At 28.4% G+C, this 24853-nt stretch overlaps 2 protein-coding genes and 2 long non-coding RNA genes across 4 annotated transcripts; 1 reads left to right on the plus strand and 3 right to left on the minus strand.

The window, feature by feature from the left end:
• Positions 1-1271: 1271 nt before the first annotated feature.
• Positions 1272-1935, minus strand: LOC135122047 (uncharacterized). Its single transcript, XR_010279219.1, has 5 exons — positions 1847-1935; positions 1745-1789; positions 1593-1683; positions 1444-1539; positions 1272-1368 (listed from the first exon to the last, which is right to left on the minus strand). It is a non-coding gene; the product is annotated as an uncharacterized LOC135122047 (long non-coding RNA).
• A 1979-nt stretch (positions 1936-3914) lies between these two features.
• LOC135122048 (uncharacterized) lies at positions 3915-4836 on the minus strand. The gene is made up of 4 exons (XR_010279220.1): positions 4773-4836; positions 4576-4704; positions 4415-4511; positions 3915-3998 (listed from the first exon to the last, which is right to left on the minus strand). It is a non-coding gene; the product is annotated as an uncharacterized LOC135122048 (long non-coding RNA).
• A 7377-nt stretch (positions 4837-12213) lies between these two features.
• LOC135122049 (beta-alanine-activating enzyme-like) lies at positions 12214-19684 on the plus strand. Its single transcript, XM_064046303.1, has 22 exons — positions 12214-12291; positions 12439-12713; positions 12836-12979; positions 13810-13904; positions 14042-14137; positions 14199-14244; positions 15354-15436; positions 15502-15570; positions 15624-15732; positions 15894-16439; positions 16516-16587; positions 16644-16739; positions 16995-17073; positions 17176-17338; positions 17408-17513; positions 17574-17738; positions 17858-18153; positions 18207-18416; positions 18868-18925; positions 18985-19288; positions 19440-19524; positions 19581-19684. The coding sequence occupies exons 3-17, from the start codon at positions 12847-12849 to the stop codon at positions 17983-17985; spliced, it is 1986 nt and encodes a 661-aa protein (XP_063902373.1). The 5' UTR covers positions 12214-12291; positions 12439-12713; positions 12836-12846; the 3' UTR covers positions 17986-18153; positions 18207-18416; positions 18868-18925; positions 18985-19288; positions 19440-19524; positions 19581-19684.
• On the minus strand, positions 18006-21269 carry LOC135122050 (ELAV-like protein 1-B). Its single transcript, XM_064046304.1, has 4 exons — positions 19788-21269; positions 18326-18410; positions 18122-18259; positions 18006-18055 (listed from the first exon to the last, which is right to left on the minus strand). The coding sequence occupies exons 1-4, from the start codon at positions 21267-21269 to the stop codon at positions 18006-18008; spliced, it is 1755 nt and encodes a 584-aa protein (XP_063902374.1).
• Positions 21270-24853: the final 3584 nt, after the last annotated feature.

Raw genomic sequence — 24853 nt, forward strand, 5'->3', positions numbered from 1 at the left:
ATAAAAAAGTAACAAAATGTAAAAATAATCAAACTAAGAAAATTAAAAATTTTTTCAAAAAATAATATAAACTTTAATAATAATAAATTAAATGATAATAATTTAGAAAATAAAATTTAATATAAAAAATAAAATATAAAGTTGATTCAGTTATAAAAAATTATTTATAAATTTAAATTAAATTGTATTTTTTTTACTAGATTAATAATAATAATATAAAGGAAGTAAAAGACTTTATATTAAAAATTTTGGTGTTAAAAAAAAAATATTAAAAAATCTTTTTCTAATAAAAAAATTTAGTATAAACATTTAAAAGAATTTCAATTTAGGAATAATAAAAAGAATAAATTAAAAAAATAAAACTGGAGTATAAATTTTAATAAATAAGATTTACTTTATTAACAAGAATTTAATTGTAATAAAAAGGATAACAAAAGTTTAATAAATAATAATAAATAAATTTATATATTTTATAGATTTATATAAATAATAAAATTAATAAGATAATTTAAATTTTATTAAAAAATAAAAAAAATTAAAGTTATATAAATTAAAACATTTTAATTGAAAACAAAAACAAAATGTTTACAAAAAATAAAAATAAAATGCGAAAAATGAAATTAATTTAAAAAGAAAATTTTAATTTGTCTATAAAAATTTCGAATAAATTTTATAAAAAATAAATTATTTGTAAATTAATATAAATAGTTTTTACTGTAAAAATATTTAAAATTAAATACGACAAAATTATCATTTAATTTGTTGAAGTTTTTTACTCTAAATTTCATTATTGTAATAATTATTCCTATTTTTATATAAAAAATAATAAAAGAAAAAATATAAATATAAAAATGCTGAACAAAATGAAATTAATTTAAAAAAAATTGAATTCAATAAATTTGATAAAAAATAATTTAAATTAAATACAAAAAAATTATATTTTAATATTTGTTTAACCTTTTTACTTAAAATTTTATTATTATTAAATTTCATTTCTATTTTTATATAAAATTATAAAATTTATTATTATATCAATTTTCAAACGAAATTTAACAAAAACTTGATTTGAACTATAAAAATAGTAAATTAAATAAAATAAAATTAAAAAATTATATATAAATTATAATGAATTTTATTTTTGTTATTCAACTAATGGATCAAAAGTTATAAAAAAAAATTCGCTGAAAGGATTTCATTAATTTAACTATTATATATAATTTTTTTTTTCAAACATAATAATAGTTATAATAATAATAATAAGAAACCAAACAAATCTTGAACGGCTTGAATTAAGATTCTTCTCTTTTCTCCTCGAATAGCACAAACTCCTTTTATACGTAAATATTCTGTCGGTTCTCCTGAAGAATCCTTAAAAAAATAAAAATTTTAATAAATAATATAATAATAATAATAATAATAATAATAATAATAATAATAATAAACTTTAGTGTTTTCAAAAAGAAGACCAGCCAGCCAAATTTCTAGAGCTTCTTTAGAAAGTACATCGTCTCCGCGAGTCAAAGTAATTGTGCTTATACACTATAAATATAACAAATAATAATAATAATTGTAAAAGTATATTAAAAGTTTACGGGACTAATATGAGAAACTTCAGTTTGCCGAATAGTGGGAACGCGGTCCTCCGAGAAAGCTTTAATATCCAATAGAAAGTCTAAGTTTACTCTAGAAGTGAATAATAATAATATAAAAGTTAAGAAGTCAATCACTTTTATAAAACTTTTACTCCGCGCGTGTAGTTTCATAAATGGGCGCGACGCCATTTATGGAGCTTTAATAAAAAGTAATAGTAAGAATAATAATATTAATATTAATAATAATAATGAACGCAATTGTATTTCGTATTTTTGAAAGTTCTATTCTATCCACCAAATCCACTTTATTAAGAATAATACGATCCGATAAGCCAAGTTGTCTACAAGTATTATCATTATTACCGTTTTATATAAAAACTTTTTACTATCAAAACCTTTCTGCTGTGCTCACACCATATTCGTTCTTATCAACAAGATACTATTACATAATAATAATAATAATAATAATAATAATAATAATAATAATAATAATAATAATAATAATAATAATAATAATAACAATAATAATAATAATAATAATAATAAGCAACCTTATGGATATGCTTTGCATCCACAACCGTAATGACTCCATCGAGATAAAGATCACTACAGAGATCCTCGTCAAGCCAGAACATACCTACTACTGGCCCTGCTTATTAGTGTTAATTATTTATATTTATTACTTATTATATACTTCTTACAGTTGTCTTCATTATTTTATTATTGATTACTTTATATATTTTTATTAATCATTTATTATTGATTGAGTTATATTTATTATTTATTATATTATTTTCATTATTTAGTATTCATTGATTTATTAGTGATTATATGTAATTATTCATTACTCTTTATATTTTATTATTATTTATTATGTTATATTATATTAATTATCATGTTTTATTGAATTATTATAATTATATTGATGATGTTTATTGATATATATCTCTTTATAATATTGTATATACTATTCTTAAATAGTTAATATATTTTATTTTTTATATTATTATAACCAATACAATTCTTATTTTTACATAATAAAAAGGAAGGAAGTAATAATAATTTTGCGAATAACAAAATAAAGCTCACTTTAATAATCTTTATTAATATATTTATAGTAGAAAATTTTATAATTATAACTATAAAATTAAAAAAAATTATTAAAACCGCCAAAGCACGTGCATGATTGGTACAGTACTTTCTATATATATTATTTTGATCCAGTTTAGCGAACTGCAAGTCACAATTTATATATTACTTTTTCTTTTTATAAATATATTTTTTATATTAACCAATTAAGTTATACATAACAAATACTCATTGCGTTGGTTGGCTCCTATTTGCTGTTATGGTTTTGAAAAAAGATGCACACTGTCAATATACCACGTGGTATAGTAAAAATTGGAACCACGCGTTAAGTAATAAAACTTTGCACTACCTGCAATACCAAGTGTGTTATTGTCTAAATTTACTTTTCCATACTTCTTAAGCTTAATAAACGCCGAAATCTTATTTGCTTCTGTTTTTTTCAGTTTACTTAAAGAAGATTTCAAAAGTTGGCTAATTTAATAAAAATTCGCTAAATAATTATAATTTAATTGATTCTTTTTCTCTACGATCTTTTTCTTCCTTAGCCCGTTGACTTTTCTTTAAATACGACGAATTGATTAAATAAAAAAAGTGAATGTAAGTGTTGCTTAGTAAATCCAACTTTTAAAATTTCCTAGTAAATAACTAAATATTGTTCATTTTTTTCATTAAATTTAAATTTTTAGGTTAGTCAAGTAGATTTTATAGATACGAAACTCAATCAAGATAAGTTTTTAGAACTAAATAAATATTTCCTATAATTTCGCAGCTTTACTTAAAAAAAATAAAGTATTGAGTATAAATGCAACATCAAGTAGAGTTTTACTTAAAATTATATTTTTCCTAATTTTTAATCAATTCCTTGCAGAGTAATTCGTTGAATTATGCAATTATTTAAAATCAGATTTTTCTACATCTTAAAAATTAGTTAAATATATTATTGTAAAGATTAAAACTCTCGTTATTATTGTAATTGTTATTATTATAATATATTTTACCAAGCCTAGTAAATAAAATTGTTAGTCGAGTAAAGAAATTTGTTCTTCTTATCAACGACTATAACATATTTTAAGCTAGTAGTATTAAAATTTTAAGATATAGAAAATTATACAAAAATTAAAACACATTTTAAATAATTAGAAAAAATGAAAAGATGCCAGTTTCATAAGGCATAAAATAATAGCAAAAAAAGGCGCCAACTTTACGAATATATATAGACTTATGCCTGGATCAGCAAGTCCAGTAGTTTCGAGGAGTATATAGTCAAACTGGCCACGTTTTTCCATAAGGGCTTCAATTGCCTTCACGCCGCTATCTCTTAAGAATATAAGGTATTTCATTAAATATTAATTAATATAAATGGGAAATTTTTATTCCGTGTTTTTGTATCACACATTGAAATTTTAACTATTTAAAGTAAAGGAGGAAATATTCGATTATTCTTAATTAAGGAAAAACAGTATTAAGAACAATATAAAATTGTTTAAATAAGTTCATATTGAGTTGATAGAGAAAATAAACTTGGGCCGGCCGAATAGTAAGTTTAATAACAGGAAAAAATAAACTTAAAAGCAAAGTGTACGGAAAAAATATTTCTTTTAAAACTATTTATATAATTTAATTTTGACGAGTAACTCAAAGGAACTAAAAAGTAATAAAAGGAAGATATATATTACAAAAGCTTTATATACAATACTTAAACAGTAAACCATAAATGCTACAAACAAAAATACTTGGCGGAGCAGCAAAGACAACCGTTGCGTAGCTCTAACCATTCTTCAAAAAGTTCACCTTCCTTACGAACAGATAAAGATTTTTCCATAACACTCCCTTATTAAAATTATAACAAGTTATTATTTAATAATTATTTAAGCTAATGTAAACGAATATTAACCCTCTCCAAATTCGTTAAGAATAACAGCAATTTTTTTGTTATGCTGTTCAGTAAGAATATGATTAAGTAAGGTTGTTTTCCCTGAACCTAGGTAGCCAGTTATAATGGTTATAGGAACTTTTTTTTCACCTAATCAAAGTTTAAAAAAACAATGTCATACTTAGTGATTATTTTTTTTTAAAGATAAATGCATATACCGAAGCTATCTTCTAAGGAAACAAAGTTAGAAGCGACGAGAGTAGGGCAATCATAATCCTCAATCATTTAATATGTAAACTTGGTCTTAAATAGAATTATGCCTCTATTAAAAAAAAATTTTCATCTTATGTTACTCATAAATGTTATTTTATTAAGAGAATACTAGAGCTGTAGAAAATACTGCGGCAATGACTGACATATAAAACGAGTCAGAATCCCGAGCCAGTTGCAAAAGATGGAGCTCGAGGAATAAGGGTCTGGTCATTCCCGGAAAGGAATTTCTACTACTTAGCCTTCAAAATATAATTTAGAGTATATATTGCGGAAGTTTTATTGAAATGGATATAATGATATTAATTTGAACCTCAAGGATATCATACTAGCGAAGTAATCAAAATGTAAAAAGGGACATCCGCCATTCTATATAGTAAATAGCACTATTGTATAAGTTTTAATACCAAACTATACTAGAGTTGTATCATATACTGGAAGTGAGCACTATTTAATTTAGTTATTTTTCCCAATAGCTAAATATCATAGTACATAATAAATATTAAAACAGTGCACACCCCTGTTTACCATAAGCCTGAGAGCTTTATACCTTTCAGTTTATTTTTCTAGCTCTCGCTCTTTACTTATACATGATTTCTGGGAGCTTTATTATTATTACATTATAATTGTTATTTTGTTTATACTATTGATTATATATGTAAAATTCATTAGTGCTATTTAAAGTTGTTGAACAACATTGTAAAATGACTTTTTAGTACGCGGTAAGATGAAGAGAAATGACCAAATGGCTTCGCTACGATCTTTTTTGGACATATACGATAGTTTAATATTCCTGGAACCACCAATATTCCTTCAGGATTGCGGGCTAACTAGTACTTAGTACGCTCATGGCTAAAGACTACAGTAGCTTTCGCTAGCTGTAATTGGGATGTAATACTCAAAAGCATTAAACCTTTAACTTACAACATCATTAGGTTTAGGGTTAGGTAAAGGTTAGGTTTGCCTGTCTTATTTCGTATTCGGTATCAAGTTTATGGAGGCTATTGAAAAGCTCTTTACCGACATTTGGCTATCTTGTAACATATAACCAAATAATTCGACAAACTTACAAGTCGTGGCAGTAAGGTTACCTCACTGTTGGTAATTACGATAGAGAATTGCCTATTAGCTTTTAAAGTAACTAATCCCAATGACATAAAACTTCTTAAAAAAAAGAAAAAAAAATTATATTAGCCATCTGTAGCCCCTCGATGGAGTAGCCTTTAACCAAGGTAATTCACTGAAAAAAAAGGCATTTGGACATTTATAATTGTTTGAAGGTCTGCAATATGAGATCGTTTTATATATAAAATTTCGCGTGGAACAATGACAAGGCACCTAGAGTCGTCCCCCACTTTAAAATCAATATACCATATATAAATATAAAATTAGAAGACTCTTTTTACTGCGAAGGAAGAAACCGCTTATCTAACACTAGCTCTTTTTAACTATAAAAAGTTAATTTTTATAAGCTTTACCTGTAGCGATTGAAAAAAAACGGTGCAAGATGCTGTCGATTAAGCCCATAATGAAAAATGAAAGCTTTACCGCATTATTGTCCACATCAAAGAAAGAAATATCGGATACCATAACATCTCATAAAGTACCTCACAGGAAAGTGTTTTAGGTACATTGCCAACATCGTTAACTCAAACAATTCTTTGTTTCCGGACCGCTAGGAACTTGCGGAGGTTGTTTTTTTATACCCAAATATAGCTAGAAATTTTACGAAGTTTAATGACTATCGACCTATCCGAATAACGTGGAAATCGATATTTTCTAGAGGTAGCAGAAAATAGTTTCTATAAAAAAAATAATTAACATTAAGTATTTTAGCTTCAGACAGAAACACTTTAAGAGCCAACAGATTTTAAAGTATTCTTATCACGTAACTAAAGCTTTTATTAAAGTGTTGATAAGTTTGATAAAGTTTAGTATTACGGGTTGCTGTATAAGACAATCTAATTGAAGGAAGCTTTTGTACTCGTTTCTTCTCAAATGGAGGAAAGAGATAAAGTTAGCATTATATAGACAGGTCGCTGGGGTTCCACGCATTCTCTTAAGCAAACAGATTAAACACGAGTAAATTTCTGGCTAAAGCTTAAAAGTAGAGCACCAGTCGCTATGCTAAATGGCTGAAACATATACTTGCAGTTAGCTTGTGAAATACTAGAAGTTCAAGTATTATAGAGGGAAGACAGATTAAGAGGTGAAGTGTTTTGACCTCTTAGTAGAACGCTATCTTTATAAATAAATAAATAATACCAAAATAAAGTACTTTTTAATTTTCAAAAGTGCACCCTTCGGATAGAAACGGTATGAAAAGAAAAAAAGTAAATATATTATTTATGCAAGTTTTTGCTAAAGTTAAAACCTAAATTATACACCTTTGAAAGACAAAATTCTATTTTGCGGGAAAGATTTCTCAAAAACTTTTGCTTCTAATTCTAATTCTGGCTTATTTAGAAAATAGAGTTGCTTCCGTATAGTATATTATTATAAAAACTATAAATTCTTTTTATTTTGTAATCCTTTATTACTAAAACAAAAATGTGAGTTTTTGTCATTATGCTAGACATATAACTTCCTACGTGGGGAGCAACCTGCAGAGTTAGAATTTCCGTTTAAATAATATATTTAAATACTTCCGTACTTAGTCAGTGAGTACATTATGAACTGCATCCCTAAAACTACCACAAAAAAAAGACAAGTTTTGCTCCTTTATACAATTAACCTTTTTTTTAAAAAAAATTATCAAATTCTTTTTAAATATGTCCCCGTTAAGTTTAAAAAGCTGAATTATAAATTTTTATTTTCACCGCATAAGAGTGAGCAGAAACTTTCATTAATAAAAAAGTTATGGGTACTTTGTGTGCTCCTTCCATATCGGTTTGTTATTATAACACTTAGTTATTAGATTTTGCTAAATAAAATAGATTATAAGTATTATGATTCGATGTATGTATTTAGTGCGAAAAGTTCGTATAACGTTCTTCTTCTTTTGTAGAAAAAGCTTACTTTTCGACTCTGACAGTTATTCATTTGTTATTAAACCAATTTCGAGAATCTTTGAGTAAAGCTAAAGGTTTTTGATGATAAAAGAACTCTTTTTAAACTTAAGTTAAGAGCAGTGACTCAGCAGATTGGCTCAAAATAGTAGAAGAGTTGACAGGTTTAAAATCTCGACATAAATAGTGCGGACTGGAAGAGAGATCCCTGAAATACATTCGCTTTAATAAAAATTATTAACGAGTCCACCTTTTTAGAAACGGATATAAAACTTTACTCTTCAGGTGAGAGGAAATAAAAGAAAACTCTAACCTAAAAGCGCATAAAAGTAAAAAAAAAAATAGTATATATTATTTTTTTAAAATCTTCACGAGGGTGGCTCGTTGTACAAAAGTAAAAAACCCTAAGACAATTGAAATGAACAACAGGTATATATCATCGGTGATTTCGATCAGCTTAATCACTCGCTTTAAAAACTGCAGAAGTTATATTGCAATTAGGTGCACTCTTCAGTTATGAACTGAAAGTACGGTACTAAATCGTGTACATCCGCAAACTTTCAGAGTCTACTAAGTAGATTACTTCTACTATACGGGGCCGCAAGCTTAATTTTTAAAAATCGTTTAGTGAGAACAATGTTTGAGAATTTAATCGCTGCTGCATTATTTACTTTAGCTTAAAAAAAAATTTATGTTTAAAAAATTTAAACCAATCAACTTATAACCGTTTTATTTTGCTTGAGTAGATGAGATTCGTGTCTGCTAACATTTTATATCAGCGTTTCAAATATTTTTATTTACTTGTAAAATCAGCTCAAAGGTAACTTGAAATAGAATTTAAAAAATCATTTTATTAATTAGTTTCTTCATCAACTTTGAATTTTTCTAATAAAAGATTTACGGAACTGTTAAACTTGGAAGACGAAAGAGATGTTTTCAAAGTGTAAAACGGATTGGCGATAGCATCCACGTAAAGAGCATAAAACTCCTCAAAAAACTGTTAAAAAAAAATAAAATTTATAATAATTATTGGAAGTACGTGAAACAATATTTAACAGTTGTTATACGACTTTATCGCTAGTAAAAAGCTGTATTAGTCTATAAGTACGTAAAAACCAAGAAATAGTACAAATAAATTAGATTCATCCCACAGGGACGTAATAGCTTATGTTAAAAGTAGCAACAATAAAAATGATTGTACAGTTTTAATATTATTTTCCTTTTCTCGGGGGGAAATTGCTATTAAATAGACATTCGTGTTCGTGATATATCCATATCTATAATATTAATAAAAAAGGATCAAAACGATACAATAAACAGCAATAAAAACTAATTACACCGTAAAGTCTTCAAAAAAAAAAAGAGAACCAAGGAACAGATCTGAAAGATCTTCTATTATTAAAAAAGTTAACTGAATTTTTTCTGGCAAATTAAATTAATACTAAACTCGAATCACACTTTTCTTCAACAATATCAAGAGCTGCATAAGTCATGTAAGCAAATTTTAAGTTAGCATCCGTGTTTGAGGTTAAATATAAAGGAAAACCCTTTTAAAGAAAAATATAAAGAATCAGAAAGTAAATATTCTTTGACCTAAAATTCCATGTAGCAAAGTTAGAAAAACAAATACTTTCTTCTAAACGAGTAAAAATTTAATACTTTTTTATCCACAATAGCAGCATATAGAGGCATTGAATACCAATGCTGCGCACGCTAGTCATGGAAAAGTAAAATACTTTTTTCTTGCTTGAGCCATTACGAACTATAAGGACTGGTTAGTGGTAAAAGTGACCTTCAAATTTCAAACATACTTTTACTGGGTTTTTAAAAAAATTCTTTTACAATAATTTCTTTCGTATGTCATCAACTTTAATGTTTTTAAAGTAAACTGAATAATATAAACAAGAAATTAGTAATCACTTATTGATGCTCTAGACCCTTCTCGGGATTAATTTTTTGAAAAACGCCTGCTGCCTTAAGTATAGTTACGTAAATCTCTAATTAATTTTTTTTTAGGTTTATTAGTGTTGCTCTAAAAGTATAATTTCGATAAAAAATTCATTTATTTTAAGTACATCTGTCAATCATTCGTACCGGCGAAAGTGTCGTACATATAAAACCGTAAGCATTTCCTTACTTACAGAGCATCTTTAAGACAGTAAATATGGGGTATAAATAACGCCAGTGATGAATTTAGACAAAGCAAAATACTGTTCCATATTTTATTTCAGAAGTATTACGCCCTTTTTGCTTGTAGTTCACAATAACGAGGGTGTTTTAGAAGCTTTCTTACTTTTACACATTTTAAATTTATTTGTATGTAAAGCTCTTAAAATATTTATATCGAAAAAGGGCTTTAAGTTAGAAAAATGAAAAGATTAAATTATTTTTTTAAGCAATCAACGATTAAAAGGGCATGTTAGGGTTTTTTAGGATATACTTCATGCACCTTTTCATGCGGCTGTATTTAGTAATAACGGCATTAATAACGGCATCAAAAAACAAAAAATTTGTACGTTCTTTGCAAAGAATATATTGATTGCAAATTTTTTAAAAGCCTACTAGCTCGAGGAGGATACTAAAAATATAAAGCTCATAGTTTATGATAATGTCACTTCAGAAAAACGAAGAACGACCGCAAAAATAGTTTTGCCGTTGCAGTTTATTAAAATGTTATAAGGTAATAGTTTATTAAATTTTTTTTTTATATTCTCAAGTAAGTTTTGACATTTTTTATTAACAATGTTATATTATAAAGTTACTAATTGCGGTTTACCGGCTTAAAAACGTTTTTCTCTTATAAATACGGGTTTGGATAAAAGAAGGTTTATATTACATAGACAAGCTATAACAAATGAAAATCAATTTCCTTATATTTTTTTAAATTAAAATCCTCTTTTAGCACTTAAGATAGCTATGAATAATAGTCTAAGTCATTCAGCTGGAAAAAGATAGATTAAGCATGTCCAGCGCTACCGTTTGCAGATATAAATACTGTATTGAATATACCCTGAAAAAAGAACGAATATGCAATAAAAAAGGATATCCATCCTTTAGTAACCTACACTTAAAAGACTTCTCATATATAAAGTCAAGCAATATATATTTTACCCAGCCTTTAAACCTTGCGAATGAGTTATTGCAAAGGCAATTTGAAGAAATAACAAATATTAATTTTTTATTGAACCCAACCAAATTTTAATATTTAGTCGTTTTTACTACGGGGACAACAGATAGCGTGAAATCTAATAAATACTTAAAAGTGACTTTACTTCGTTTTTGTGGGCTATTGCAACTTAAAAAAAAAAGTAATAATGAGCTTGTCATCTTTAGGCTTTCTCAAAGACTAAATTAAGCTTCATCCTAAACTACTTTGAATTTTTTTTTTCTTTTTCTAAGGCATTCATGTACTTCTAGATATTAGACTTGTTTCCGGGAACTCTAACAATTTGAATAAATATTTTTTGGAAACCTTGTTTACATTTAAAATTAGGCATTACTACGAACAATGAAACTTTTTGTGACGATTTAAAATAATAATTAAGTCATGAGGTTTTCCATTTTTCTTTAGACTACTTTTTTGTTTCATTAAGCTGATGATTGTGGGGGAAGCCTATAAGCATAATACTTTACAAACCGGCCCATGAAATTAAGACTAAAATAAAAAGCGAAACAATTTGGTTACTGCGTAGTATACTGTATAAGGCCACTTCTATAAATAAGAAAAAACTCACAGCTCAGAATTAAATAACTTTGCGCATTTAATTCGAACAGCGTTCCTTAACTTTAAACCTTTAAATCTTTCCTATCTAATCTAATCTAGATTATCAAAAACCTTTATATTAATATATTCCAACTTATTAATAAAAAAAAGAGGCCTCAGTTTAGAATTTTTCTACTACTCTAGGCTAAGTGACAGTAAAATATTGAGGAAAAAACTGTTATATGTTTAAACAAAGTAAAAAGATAACTATAATCAAGTGGAGGTGTACGAATACTGAGCCCTACAGCTAAATCTTCGTGGGCTTCCTTGCTACAGTCACGTTTTCTGCCGCGGGATGGTGTCATGGGATCAACAGGCTTTTTAAGAAGTTTTAAGTTATCATTATTTATTCAGTAAATAAGTAATGTATAGTTTATCGCTTGAAGATCATTATAATCCTTATGAAAATAAGGAAAACTACATACTTGAACAACCAAAAACACTTTATAACCTTTTTACTTCTGCTTTGCATATGAAAACAAAGCAAGAATTAAAAAAAATTCCGGCTGTAATTTATTTTCCAAACCTTTTGGAGAGTACTTTTAAAGAGTTTTATTCTTATTATGAATTATCTATTTCAGTAACTCTACTTGCTTCTAAACTTCAACAGTTTGTAAATAAAAAGTTAGGCAGCTCCCAAACAGGAATTGCGTTAATTTTAAAACCTGGCCTGGGCTTAATTACTTCAATATTGGCGTAAATATTTTTTTAATACAAAGTAGTATTGTTATTATCAAGTATATTTTCCTTAATATTTTAAAATTTTTTTTTAATTGTTTAAAAAGAAAACTTTACTACTCCATCCTTAGATACTTCTATTTTATATATATTTGGGCGCTGCAGCGTCAGCAAGTTAGGCAGTTATTACGTGCCTTTTCCCTCTTCTGAAGACGCGGATCTTGTTTTCAAAAGTTTTGCTTATCACAAACTAGAATATATAATTACTAGCGAAACCGGCTTAGAAAGATTACAAACTTCTAATGGAATTCTCTCTTCACTATTATGTGTTAAGATTCTTCCTTTAAATCTTAAGTTACTTATTTTGGAGTTTTCCACAAAAACTACTTCGGCTCATTTACTTTGTGAAAATGATTTGGCTTACATTATACCCACCTCGGGTTTGTTACTCTTAAGATATATAGTAATAAATTATAGTTACAATCGGTGTTTTACTTTGAGAGATTAGTCTCTTCTTAGAGACTACTTTTAGCTAAAATTGTTTATTAGTCCTTATAAATAGGAACTTCTGGAATGCCAAAGTCCGTGTGTGTTAGGAACTGCTCAATTATTACTAATATAAAGGAACTTTGTGATTTATTAAATCTGGTACCGCAAGATCGTTGCTTGATGTCTGCGCCGCCTACTTTTGATCCATCTCTAATAGGTTTAATTTTTATATTTATATACAAATTTATTAATATAAATGTATATAAATTTTCAAATACTTATTTATTATATATATATAATTTTATACATCTATTCGGGAATTTTATATTATATAATTTATATATTCTTTTTTTTTTATTTCTAAATAATGTTATTTATTTATTTTATTTAGATTTTTTGATTTTAAAATTCTTTTTTATTATATTATTTACAATTTATATATTTTTATTTTAGTATTTGTTTAAACAAGTTTATTTTTATCTTGATTATATATAAATTTATATAAATACCCTCCTTTATAATTTATACACAAATTTATTTATATAATTGTATATTGATAAGTATATTTATATAAATTTCTATATACTTTTTTTAAAATTTTTATATATAAATTTACATAAATAAATATTTATATGTTTTTCTTCATTATTTCTCCACATATTATTTGTAGAATTATATTTTATATACATATAAATTTATATAATTAATATTTACATATTATTTCTTTATTATTTATATATATTTTTTAAAATTACATACAGATTATTAAATTTTTATTTTTATATAAATTTTATTTTATATACTTTTTTTTATTTCTGTTATTTAATATTAATTATGTTAATATTTTATACATTCAATTAAATTTTGGTATCCATAAATTATAATACTTTTTATACTATTGTTTATATATATTTATAACTTTTTTTTTATTATATCTTTAAATAAATTAGTAAATCATTTTCTTAAACTAAAGTTATTTTATAATTTTTTCGAACTTTAATTTCTCTCAAACTATAAACTTTATTTTATTTTTTATATATAAAAAAGAAATGTTTGTAACTTTTTCGTCTCTGGCTACTCTTGTTATAGTCTCTGAAGAAATTATAAAAGTTCCCGAAGTTTTATATAATTCCGTGAAATCAGTAAATTTTGTGAATGCTCGTTTTTTTTTTAGTGAAGTTTTTATTAAAAAAATCTATATATAAAAAAAGTGGCGGCTTCTCGTAAATTTTATGAACTTTTAATTTTTTTTACTGAAATTTTTTATATAAAAAAACAGGCGGGCTTGTCTGTTTTGCTTTGCACTCCGACTTTGTTTTTTCGATTTGGAAAATATATTCCTTCTTTATTACTGCAACTTCGGATACTTGCTTTAGTCAGTTTTACGATTTTTTAATTTTTTTTTAATTTTTTTATGAAGATTAATAATTTTTGAGGGCGGCGAGCAAATTCCATTTACTTTTTATGATTTTATACCGAAACGTAATCTTTGATTTACATAAAGTTTTATAGATTTTGTTAAAGTTTTATAGTAATTGTTTTTGAATATTATTATATGAGAGAAATTAGTATTCTATTTTATTTATATTGAGTTAAAGTTGTTAATAATTTATACAAATTAAAAAAAAATTAAGTAATTTTTTCAGTAATTTAATTTAATTTATTTTGAAAAATTATAAACTTAAATTTTATAATTTTAGTATAAACTGTTAAATAAAGGTAAATAAAAGTAATTTTATGTAATAAATAAACGAAAACTTTAATAAAAGCAATCTAATAATAGATATAAACTTTTATTAGTTAATAAAATCAACTTCTACACTAAACTAATATAAACAGAAAAAATAAAAAAAAGTGATATTTTATAAATAAAATAAGTAATTTCTCATAATTAATATATATAATTCATAAAGAAATAAAAAAAAAGTAAAATTCCGTAGTTAATAAATATATTTTAAGAAAGGGTTAAAAAAATGAAATTTATAAATAAATATTTCCTATAAAAAATTAAGTAATTGAAATTTCTATTATAAATAATTATAAACTTTATAAAGAAATATAAAAAGACAGTTAAAATATGAAAGCTTTATAAAAAATAAAAAAAAGTAAAAATTCAATTTTAATAAATATAAATTTAGAAAGAATTAAAGTAAGGTGATTAATATAATAAATAAATATAAACATAAAATAAAAAAGTTAAATTTTATAAGAAATAAGTATCAACCCTATAGGAAAATTAAAAAAGTAAGATTATACAATTAATAAATAGAAATTTAGAAAGAATTGAAAAAAAGTAGTTTTTTATAAATAAATATAAATTTTAAAAAAATAAGAAAATTTTGTAATAACAAAATTTAAACTTAAAAAAAATTAATTTTTTATACAATACTATAAAAAATAAATATACTCATTTATTTAAAAAAGTAAAATAATAAAATTTATAAATATTCTTTGAAATTGAAAATTTAAAAATTTCTAAAAATTTTAAATTTTATTGTTTTAAATTAAATTTAATTAAAAAATATAATTCGTATATAATATTTTTTAATTTGCAGAAGCAAAAAATTAAACGTAGATCATTTTTTTTTTAGATTGCACTGCTCGTATATATAATCTTTACGGCACTACAGAACTCTCTTGCTGGTCTTTTTTTTATCAGCTGTTTCCTACAGAAGTATCTTGTTATTTTGCAGAATTTTTTTGCTTGCGCTAATTTTGAAATCACGAGCGGCTCCTAAGAAAAGTTTGTGTTCCTGCAGCGCTCTTGCCATCCCCATTGGATGTTCCTTTCCTTCAATCACATATCGGGTTTGAGTAGCACTTGTGGTGCTATTAAAAATTCATTTATAAAAAAAAATTAGCTTTCTAGTACGAGTAAAGATTATGGCGAGCTAATAATAACGGGATATTCAAAAAGATTGTGCCGCTACACCGGTGAAGCTGCTATTCCAAATTGTCGTAGGACACGAGGTGTTATAGAATTTATAAAATAACGCAGTTTATTATTATAAAATCTATATTGCTGGTAACAGTAAAATGCTTGTGTAGTGGTAACGTATAGTCGTTTCAACTTTGCGGAGACAAATTTTTATTTTAACAATTTTCCTTAATTTTTTTTGTATATAAAAAAGATTTATTCAAGGTTTGCGCCCAGTGTCAGAATTTATTTTTTATGGGAAGAATAGATGAAGTGTTTAAAAGAAATGGGAAAAAAGTAAATCTTCAGCACCTGTCGAGCGATATATTACTTTTATGGAACACACAACAAAACGTTGCGCACGCTAATATAATAAGAATGCAATCCTGCCATCTCCTGTTTTTAGTAGAACAATCAGAATTAGTCGCGTTAGTGACTTTTGCAGGTGAACCTCGTAACGCTGTAGCGCCCGATTCCTCCTTTTTATTAGGTTCCTCTTATCACTACGCACGCGACCGACTGGAAAGCGGGAGTCGCTTTAATAATGTAGTGGAGCGCAATATTAATAAGTGGGACCAAACGTGTTACGAAATTCAGCTGTTTTTAGAGGCAGAGTTGCCCGCCCACAAGACTCCTTCTATCGTAGTCGCACTTTCTTTTTTTCCAGTAACTAGACATGGGAAAGTTAGTCAGCGTAAACTTAGCAGTTGCTGTAAACAACTTTTTTGTGCGGCCACAGATAAACATAACAGTACTGAGGGTATATAATTTTGCTTCGATTCAAATCGTAGTTTATTATATATATATATATATTTATATATCAAAACAAACCCTAGCAAAGCAACAAACAATCAAACACTTATTAACGGAGAAACCCCTTCATCTTTTAACTTCGCTCTTTCCAACGCGTAATAAAGTGTTTCGCTCTCGATTTTTGTATAGAGCTTTTTAATTATCTGATAAGATTTGAAAAAAATCAAGATGGATTCTTACTTAGTTATGTATGGAATTGAATCAATTTCCATCGCCCGAGCGGCTGCTATGCTTTCGAGGGAATACGGTATACTGATATTGTTACTAAAAGCCTTTTTTATACAATTATAAGCACAATTATTTAGTTTAGCGAATATTAATTCTTTTCTTTTACTTAAGTTACTCTTATTTTTTTAAAAATTAAAAATTTACTTAAGGAAAATTAATTTTTCTTTGGTATAGTAATGTGTTGTACGTAACTTCTAGCTATCCAAAATGCGGAAATAACCTTTTTTATCATAGAAAAGTATATATAACAATTTTTTATTTGGAAACTTGCTAGGTTTCCCGCTTGAACGTTTGATGGATCTCTTGTTTAATAAAACCATTAAAGAAATTTGTAAATCTCTTAGTCTTTTAAGGTTTTACACTAGATGATTTTATTTTTTAACCGTTATACAGCATATTATAAATGTGGCAACGGTATTGGTATCTTTAAAAATTATATATTATTAATTAAGCAGCAGTACTACGTTTGATATGCTTTGCGAAGAAATATTACCAAGCAAGGCGGAATTCGTAAACACAACAGGACGAGATCCTATAGCATTTCAATTCTCCGCTGTGGATAATTTAACTTCAATTACGCGTGGCGGTCGAGTAGATGCCGGACCTTTAGCGTTCCAAGTAACTTTTTTTATTTTGCTTGACGGTGTACTGCTTGCATCATTTACTCTTTTCGCTGGAGTATTGTAGGATTTAAAAAAGCTTGAAGTTGTATGGCGTGTAAATACGCTTAAGTGTGTGGATTCATCGCCTTTAGTGGTGTATAAGGATGAAAACATTTCCTACACATACATAGGTCCTCCCACTTAGCAAGGCAGAACTCTCCTTTTTTTTTTTTTTATGAGTACCTTTTCAGGCGGCCATTCGCAGTATTTATACTGTATTAACAATGCTAATGGGAGCGTGGTCTGGTCCTTGAAACTGAACGGGCGAATTGAAGCATCTTGCGTATTCTTATATGGCGGATATATTGTTGTGGGGTGCCACGATAATTTTGTCTACTTCATAACCTTTCATACTGGTAAAAAAAACTAGGCTACTATTAATAAGTTACAACTGTATATTATATTGGATTTACGATAAATATTTCTGTATCTTCCATTTATTTCTTAAAATTACACTTATTAGTTTCTTTTATAGGTCAGCTTGCTTATAATATTAATGTAGGCGAGGTGGTTAAAAGCACGGCTTGTGTCTATTTGGATAAATTTATATTTTTGGGTTTTTCTTTCGTTTTTTGTAGTATTATAATAACGCTGTTCATATAACACACTACGAGGCTTTTACGTTAAATTATCTCTTCAAGCGCTTTAACTTTTGACATATCTTCATAGGCACCTACAACAAAGATTTAGTTATGATCGACACTGTATCGCAAAGCATTAGCTGGAAAGTACAACTAACAGGAAGCGTGTGCTCGACTCCGTGCGTTGAAGGTGCTTTTAGCTTTTTTGATAGGAGAGCGCAGGTGATACTCCGCTTTGCACAGAAAAAACGTCGGTGTACGTTGGATCCCTCTCGGGGGATCTTTATAGCTTTTGCCTATGCGAGGGCTGTTTGCTCTCCAAAGAGCACTGCTTACGAGGCTTCAAGGGAAGTACGGCTAACCCTCGATTAGCTTGGACATATCACTGCCCGAAGCCCCTCTTCTCTTCCCCTCTTCTGAGCCGTTCCAGTGTTTTGATTGGGTGCGCTGACGGTTAGCACGAATAATATTGAAATAAGTTTATTATTTGTCTCGAGTAGCAGTTGGTAGTTATGAACTAAACTCGTTAGTAAATAGAGATTTTAATATTTTGGGCTTGTTTATAATTAACTCAGTGAATAAAGATTTTAATATATCAGGCTTATCAGTAAAAACTTTAAATTATAAAGCCCGTTAAATAATTTTATACTGTTATGGTCAAGAAGAATGTGTGAAAAAGTTAACGTGTTTTATTAGGGTCTTAGCTACACGTTTAGCTAATTCACATATGAACTAAGTATTCCTTAAGCTTAGCTTGTTTCTTTATTTTATGAATAAAAAGCAAAGCTCATTTAATATAGTAAAATTATTGCAAATGCATGGTTTGTTATAAACTTTACGTCTTTTAACGTTTTTCTATGTGGTTGTTAAAATAAATTAACGTTTTTTTGGGGGACAAACGTAGGATTCCTGTATAATATTTCAAAAGAGGGTGGAACTCTTTTATGGAGATATCAAACCGAGTAAGGCCTGCCATGGAGCATCTATAATTTATCCTTGCCTTATTTTTTAATCACACTAGCGGTCCTATCTTTGCATCACCTTGCATCTATGAAATGGAAAAAAAGGAGTCAACTTTAGCAGCCTCACCATGTTTTGTCGTTTTTGGATCTTATGACAAACACATGCATTGCGTTTCTCTCGACTCTGGCAATCTTGTATGGAAAACTTTGTGCTCTTCGGAAATCTACTCGACATCTTTTATTATTAACGCTTACAATTTGAAAAATAATGCTTGTGAGCCTTTTCCAAAAAGGATTCGTCGGGAAAAATATAGTGACCGTCAACCCCTTTTATTAAGCTGCTCCATTGACGGTTCCGTACAGGTAAAATTTTGATAACGTGCTTCTGAAGCACAATCAATGTCGTTGCAGTGAAATTTTCTTTTAAGGAACTGACCATCTTTAAACTCGTTAAGCAATAGTTTTATAGCTTCAGTTAAACTAATAAGTTCTCTACTGATAAAGCGATCTTTAGATTTTATCAGGAGTAGATGGCTCGCCAAAAACGAAATCTTTAAAACTGCCAGGACAAGTTTTCTCTTCTCCTGTTTGTGTTCCAGGTAGCGCTTATAGTATTACTAAATTTTAAAAGCGATAACGCTCAGCCGTTGAGTAGGTAAACAGCTAAAAATAGTTATCGGCTGCCGTGACGATTATGTGTATTGCCTGCTTTTAAAATAAAGCTAGCTTTTTGCGCTTACCAGCTCAGCATGCCTTTCAAGATTAGGCGAAGAAAATTTTTTTTTCAAGACACGAAAACATAGTAGAAATATTATAAAATGTTTTTATTAAAAACAAAAACGAAAACAAAAAATTATCATACTTTTGCCTGTTTAAATTTAACTTGTAATATTTTGTCCCTAAAACGGTACCCATTTAAATACTGAATAGCCAACATGGCCTGCGCGCAGGTGTCGTAGTTTACAAAGCCATAACCCTTGCACTGCTGGTTTTCATTTCTAATAACTTTAAGGGACGTTATCTGTCCGTAAGGGCAGAACAAGTCGTACAGCGCCTTCTCGTTAGTATCCGGCTGCAAATTGTATACAAAAAGGCACCACAGAGCAGGCGGGCCTGACGTCGGTACGTTGTTGAGGGCTTGCTGATTGTTGTAGCTCGCGGGGGTTGTCGTGAAACTCTGGACAGCGGGGTTCGCCATGTGCGAGTTCATGGGATGCTCCAAAACTTGACTGGGATTCATGCCATTGGCCGGGTTCATCATGTGCTCGTGACCGTGTCCAACAAACTGGGTGATGTCTAACTCCGCTCCTGGTGGCATGATTGCCACAGGAGTTTGATTTAGGCTAGAAGAAACATAGAGTGGAGCGATGGGCCCTGCACTTTGGGGCTGCATTACAGAGGCGGGGACTTGTGCAAGGTCCACCATTACATTAGCGCCCCGATGAGTGGCATGGCCCATTCCCATGCCCATATTTTGATGAGCAAAGGAAGGGGCTACCGGTGGTGGGGCGCTCTGGGCAAAGCTTAGACCTGGTGGTCCCTGCGGATAGCCAGGTGCCAATGTCGGCTGTCCCACAGCCTGGCTAAGGGGGGGTATTTCTGGAAGGGTCGGTGGCTGCCCAAAGGGGATAGACGAGGACTGGCAAAACTGGTCATAGTCGTTCCCGTACAGCTGCTGTTGGTGGATGGGGGGGTGTGGCTTATAATTTACGATATACGGGCTGTATCTACCGCCATAGCTTAAATTTCCAGCCGGCACTGGAGGTTTTAAAAGGCGCCTTTCTGTCTTAGTAATAAAGTCTTCTGCAATTTTAACTCTGACGGGGGTGGAGTAGCCCGGCGGGACATACCCGTTCATAGCACGAAGTGCGTGATCAGCCTGCATGCGGTACTCGAATCGAACAAAACCGACGCCTTTTTTTTCCTGCGTTTTATGGTCCGTCAAAACTTTACACTCTATAATCTTTCCGTACGGCGAAAAAAGTTTTTCTAAGTCTTCTTTCCCGTAAGACTTTGGCAAGTTTTGTACGTACAAATTAGTCTGCTTAATTTCAGAAGTGCTTTTTCTAGCAAAACTAACTTTCAATGCTTTGTCTCTAATTTCAAAGCCCGTTAAATTTTCAATGGCCTTCAAAGCTTCCTCCCTCGAAGACATCTTAACAAAACCATAACCTTTCGATTCCAACGTGTCCTTTGTTCTAATAATTCTGACTGCCTCGACTTTCCCGTAGTAGTCAAAAAGCATTTTTAACTCGCCTTCCAGCATATCTTTAGGCAAGTAGTTGCAAATGAGGTTGTTATCCTCGATCTCACTGTAAATGTTCTTTTTTTCTTCTTTGTCCATTTTAATATATAAAAAAACAAAATCTAACTTAAGCCCCTGCTGAGGACCTATTTTTAGTAAAAAAAAAAAAACTCAAATGTCGAAATCAAAAATATCATTACAAAACTATATTATTACAAAAGAACAATTATAAAAAACCTAATTTATAAAAAAACCCACTAAATTAATGCATAAGTTTACATAACAAATAACTCGTTCAGCAAGTAAAAAAACCTGAAATAAAATTTGAAAACCCAAAAAGCACAGCACAGAAATAGTTGAAAAATTAAATTCCAACAAAACCTAAAAATAATATAAAAAATAATTAAAATATATATATATATATACGTAAGAGTCAGACTTAGCAAACTAAAAGAAAACTATAAACTATCAAAGCCGAAAAACAAAAAAAGAAATTTTCTTTATTAGAATTTATTTAATTCCAAAACTAAAACCAAGAAAGGTTTACCGGTTTACAAAAAAGAAAGAGCGAGTAAACGCCTAAACATGAATAAACCAAACTCACGAAGTTCAAAGAACTTGAGATTAGTGGCGAACAGAAAAGCAAAAAAAGAATAAAGGCAACTGGAGAAAAGCGTGGCGAAGGGGGAGAGGCCACGCATGAAAAAATTACAAAAAAAACCACATGTTGTAAACTTTAATCACGCGTGGTTCTTCCACAGTTTACTGGTGAAGGTGAAAGGAAACTTTTTTTATATTTAGAGCAAGCAAAACAGCTTATTCTTTATATAATTTTTAAACACTATTGCGTGAGTAGCAATCCACTGTTTAAGATTAAATAGTTAAAAGCCTTTTTTAGTATGTAAAGCAAGCAAACTAGCTTATTTTTTATAGTATTTGAAGCATTAGTAGGTCACCAGCAATTTACTGTTAAAAAAAAGTAAATAGTCAGTTTTTATTATACTTGCAGAAGGCTAAACGGCTTATATTTCATGATCGCTGTCGCACTTTTACTTGAACCCAGCAATTCTCCTTAAAAAAATAAAAAGTTAAATCCTTTTTTTAGGTAACATGGCTAATATCTTTGGTACTATTATATTATTTCTGCTGAAAGTTATAATTTGACGGTTACCATTAACCTTGAGCCTACATTTCGTTTATCATAATTTTTTTCTTTTTTAGTAAATTATGCTTAAATTTTATAATTAGCCCTATATACCGATAGTAATTATTAGTACGAGCTTAATAGTAAGGTAATTTTAAAGAAAAGGTGAGGGATTGAAAGCCGGAAAGTGTTCCAGGGGTCTTATTTTAAATAGCGTTTTGAAATAGTTACATATATTAACTTAAATATTTATTTATAATAGAAATGAACAATAGTTATAAGTTAAAAAAGTATATCTTCAAGCAACTTAATATCTTTTTATGGTTTGGTTTCATATAATTTATTTATAGAAAGGTGTAGGTGAACAATAAACATTCCTTTTAGAAACAGTTTAAAATTATTATTAAAAACGTTTGTGATAGTGGCTATTGGAAATTAGTCACGCAAAGAAAAAAATCCGAATTAGAAAAACTATAAATTTAATTTAAATTCTTATTAATCCAAAATTAAAGTTGTACGGTTAGTCTATACTAAAAAGTTATATCTAGGTTGCCATTTAATTTTGTAAAGACGAAGTCTACAAAAAAATTAGCATTAAAAAAAAAAGCTTATATATAATAGATAAAACAAAGTATATGAAAGTTTGACTATTTTATCCAGCACCACAGCTTTGGTTTTTAAGTTAGGGGAAATAATTTTTTTATTTACATAAGCAGGGCTTATTACTTCTTAAGTTCATATTAAATAAAAAACTGTGTAACTGACTTTGTTGTAGATCTTAAAAGTCATTTACTCAAACAAGCATGGTTAAATTTAACGTGTTTATTTAGATAGTTAAACAACACTAGCTAGTCAAGTTACGAGACTCAGCAAAGTTAATGACAATAAATAATAGTAGTAATTTCCTCAGATGGTCGCTATGGCTCCAACTTTTTCTTATTTAGATTTTTATTATTTGATAATGCAATAAAGGTGGATAGAATACGTTTCGCTGACTTTCTATTGCAATGCTAATCAGTAATACTATTTAGGAAAGAGGTGACCATATTCTTAAAGCGCCTTCGGTCGCTTATAGGTTATAACTCAGTTTTAAAATTCGTGCAGGGTAAAGTGATTACTGACTACACTCCAACAAGGAGTGGAAAAAAATTAATTTATTAAACGTCTAAAACCTATCTTACTACTGATGTAAACAAATGTTACTAGTATAGTCTTCTTTTTATATATCAAGAAATGAAAAATTATTGCCTATGTGTGGAATCAAAAAAATATATTTTACACCTTACTTTCAGTTTTTAGTCTGAGTGAATTTTTAAAATCTTATCTGTATGCTAAAATGTTAGTTTAAAAACAAACTGAACTTTGCATGGACTAGAGTTAAAAAACAAACCCTAAACAAAACATGGACGTTTCCAAACAGTAGACATCGTATAAGTAACAGCTTTAAGTTAAAAACTGTAAGGGCCTTACAAATCAACATCTAGTTCTAGTATCCCTTTTAGTGTACAAGTATTAAAATAGTAAAGAACTCATTGCGAGTCGTATTTGTATTGAGAGGGTTTTCTACCTAGAAGCAGCTTTTTGTAAAAGCCAATATTAAATCCTTTTGAACCTTAAATTCCTTTTCTCTTTTGGATTGTCCCCTTCTATCCTCTGAATTATAAATTTACTAACAAAAACTATTGAATATTAACTTAAACGAGGATTTAGAACTCGCCTTGCGGTAGGACAAATATATTTTCATGTCACAAGATAACTTCCTGGAGGTTATATCCTTTCAATAAACTTAAAACAAACATTTTGTGAATCTATATTGCCTTATATGAAGTTAGCAGTAGGCAATCTGGTTTATCTTTTTTTTTTTTTTCAGTCTACCTTTTCTGTAGGTTGAAGAGTTCTATTTATTTTACCTTTATGCAATACTAGTTTGCTCACCTTAAAGAGTCGATTAACTTGGCGTTTCTTGTTGGCAACGTACCCTTGTCCCAAGTAAAAATCCTTCATCGAAAATTGAAATTAGATATGAACTTTGGTATCAGCTTAAATATAAAGTCCGCTTAGAAGAGTGGTTTAAATTATTTATTTAGATTGCGAAATAAGTTATATAAGGGTGTAAGAAAGAAACTTCCATACAGCTATTAACATTATTATATAAGCACTCTGAGTTAAAAGTAGATGTTCAATCAAAACAGTCTGTAAGTAAATTACTAATAATTTAAATTTAATGCTCTACTACCTAAATTACCAATTCGAATGAAACGTAAGTTTCGAAGAAATGAAGTCACAAGGTTTACAAAATAAGTAAAAATTACAAAAAAAAAAAAAAGAGGGGGCCTATATCATAAATAATACCCTGCGGAAAACTATGTAGTTTAAAAATTTTTTTTTAAACAAAATTTAGTTTTTTAAAAGATAAATATTTAAACAACGTGAGGTTAGTAAGTACATAAACTTTAGTGAGGTGTCTTTAATATGAAGAAACGAGGTATGCATGTGGATATACAAGTGTAGCCCATGCACGCGCAGCTCCTAGGGGGTC

Source organism: Zophobas morio, unplaced genomic scaffold (assembly GCF_036711695.1).
Source record: "Zophobas morio isolate AGI-343-1 ecotype UQ-CSIRO unplaced genomic scaffold, CSIRO_AGI_Zmor_V1 ptg000845l, whole genome shotgun sequence".
In the NCBI taxonomy this organism is placed as follows: domain Eukaryota; kingdom Metazoa; phylum Arthropoda; class Insecta; order Coleoptera; family Tenebrionidae; genus Zophobas; species Zophobas morio.

Coding starts and splice junctions, on each gene's coding strand:
- LOC135122049 (XM_064046303.1), top strand. CDS start 12,847: ATGCCAAAGTCCGTGTGTGTTAGGAACTGCTCAATTATTACTAATATA. Junction 16,588..16,643: donor AACTTCGCTCTTTCCAACGC/GTAATAAAGTGT, acceptor TTATCTGATAAG/ATTTGAAAAAAATCAAGATG. Junction 16,740..16,994: donor TATGCTTTCGAGGGAATACG/GTATACTGATAT, acceptor GAAACTTGCTAG/GTTTCCCGCTTGAACGTTTG.
- LOC135122050 (XM_064046304.1), bottom strand. CDS start 21,269: ATGGACAAAGAAGAAAAAAAGAACATTTACAGTGAGATCGAGGATAAC. Junction 18,411..19,787: donor TTAAATTTAAACAGGCAAAA/GTATGATAATTT, acceptor GCTAACCGTCAG/CGCACCCAATCAAAACACTG. Junction 18,056..18,121: donor GAGTCGAGCACACGCTTCCT/GTTAGTTGTACT, acceptor TCTTTGTTGTAG/GTGCCTATGAAGATATGTCA.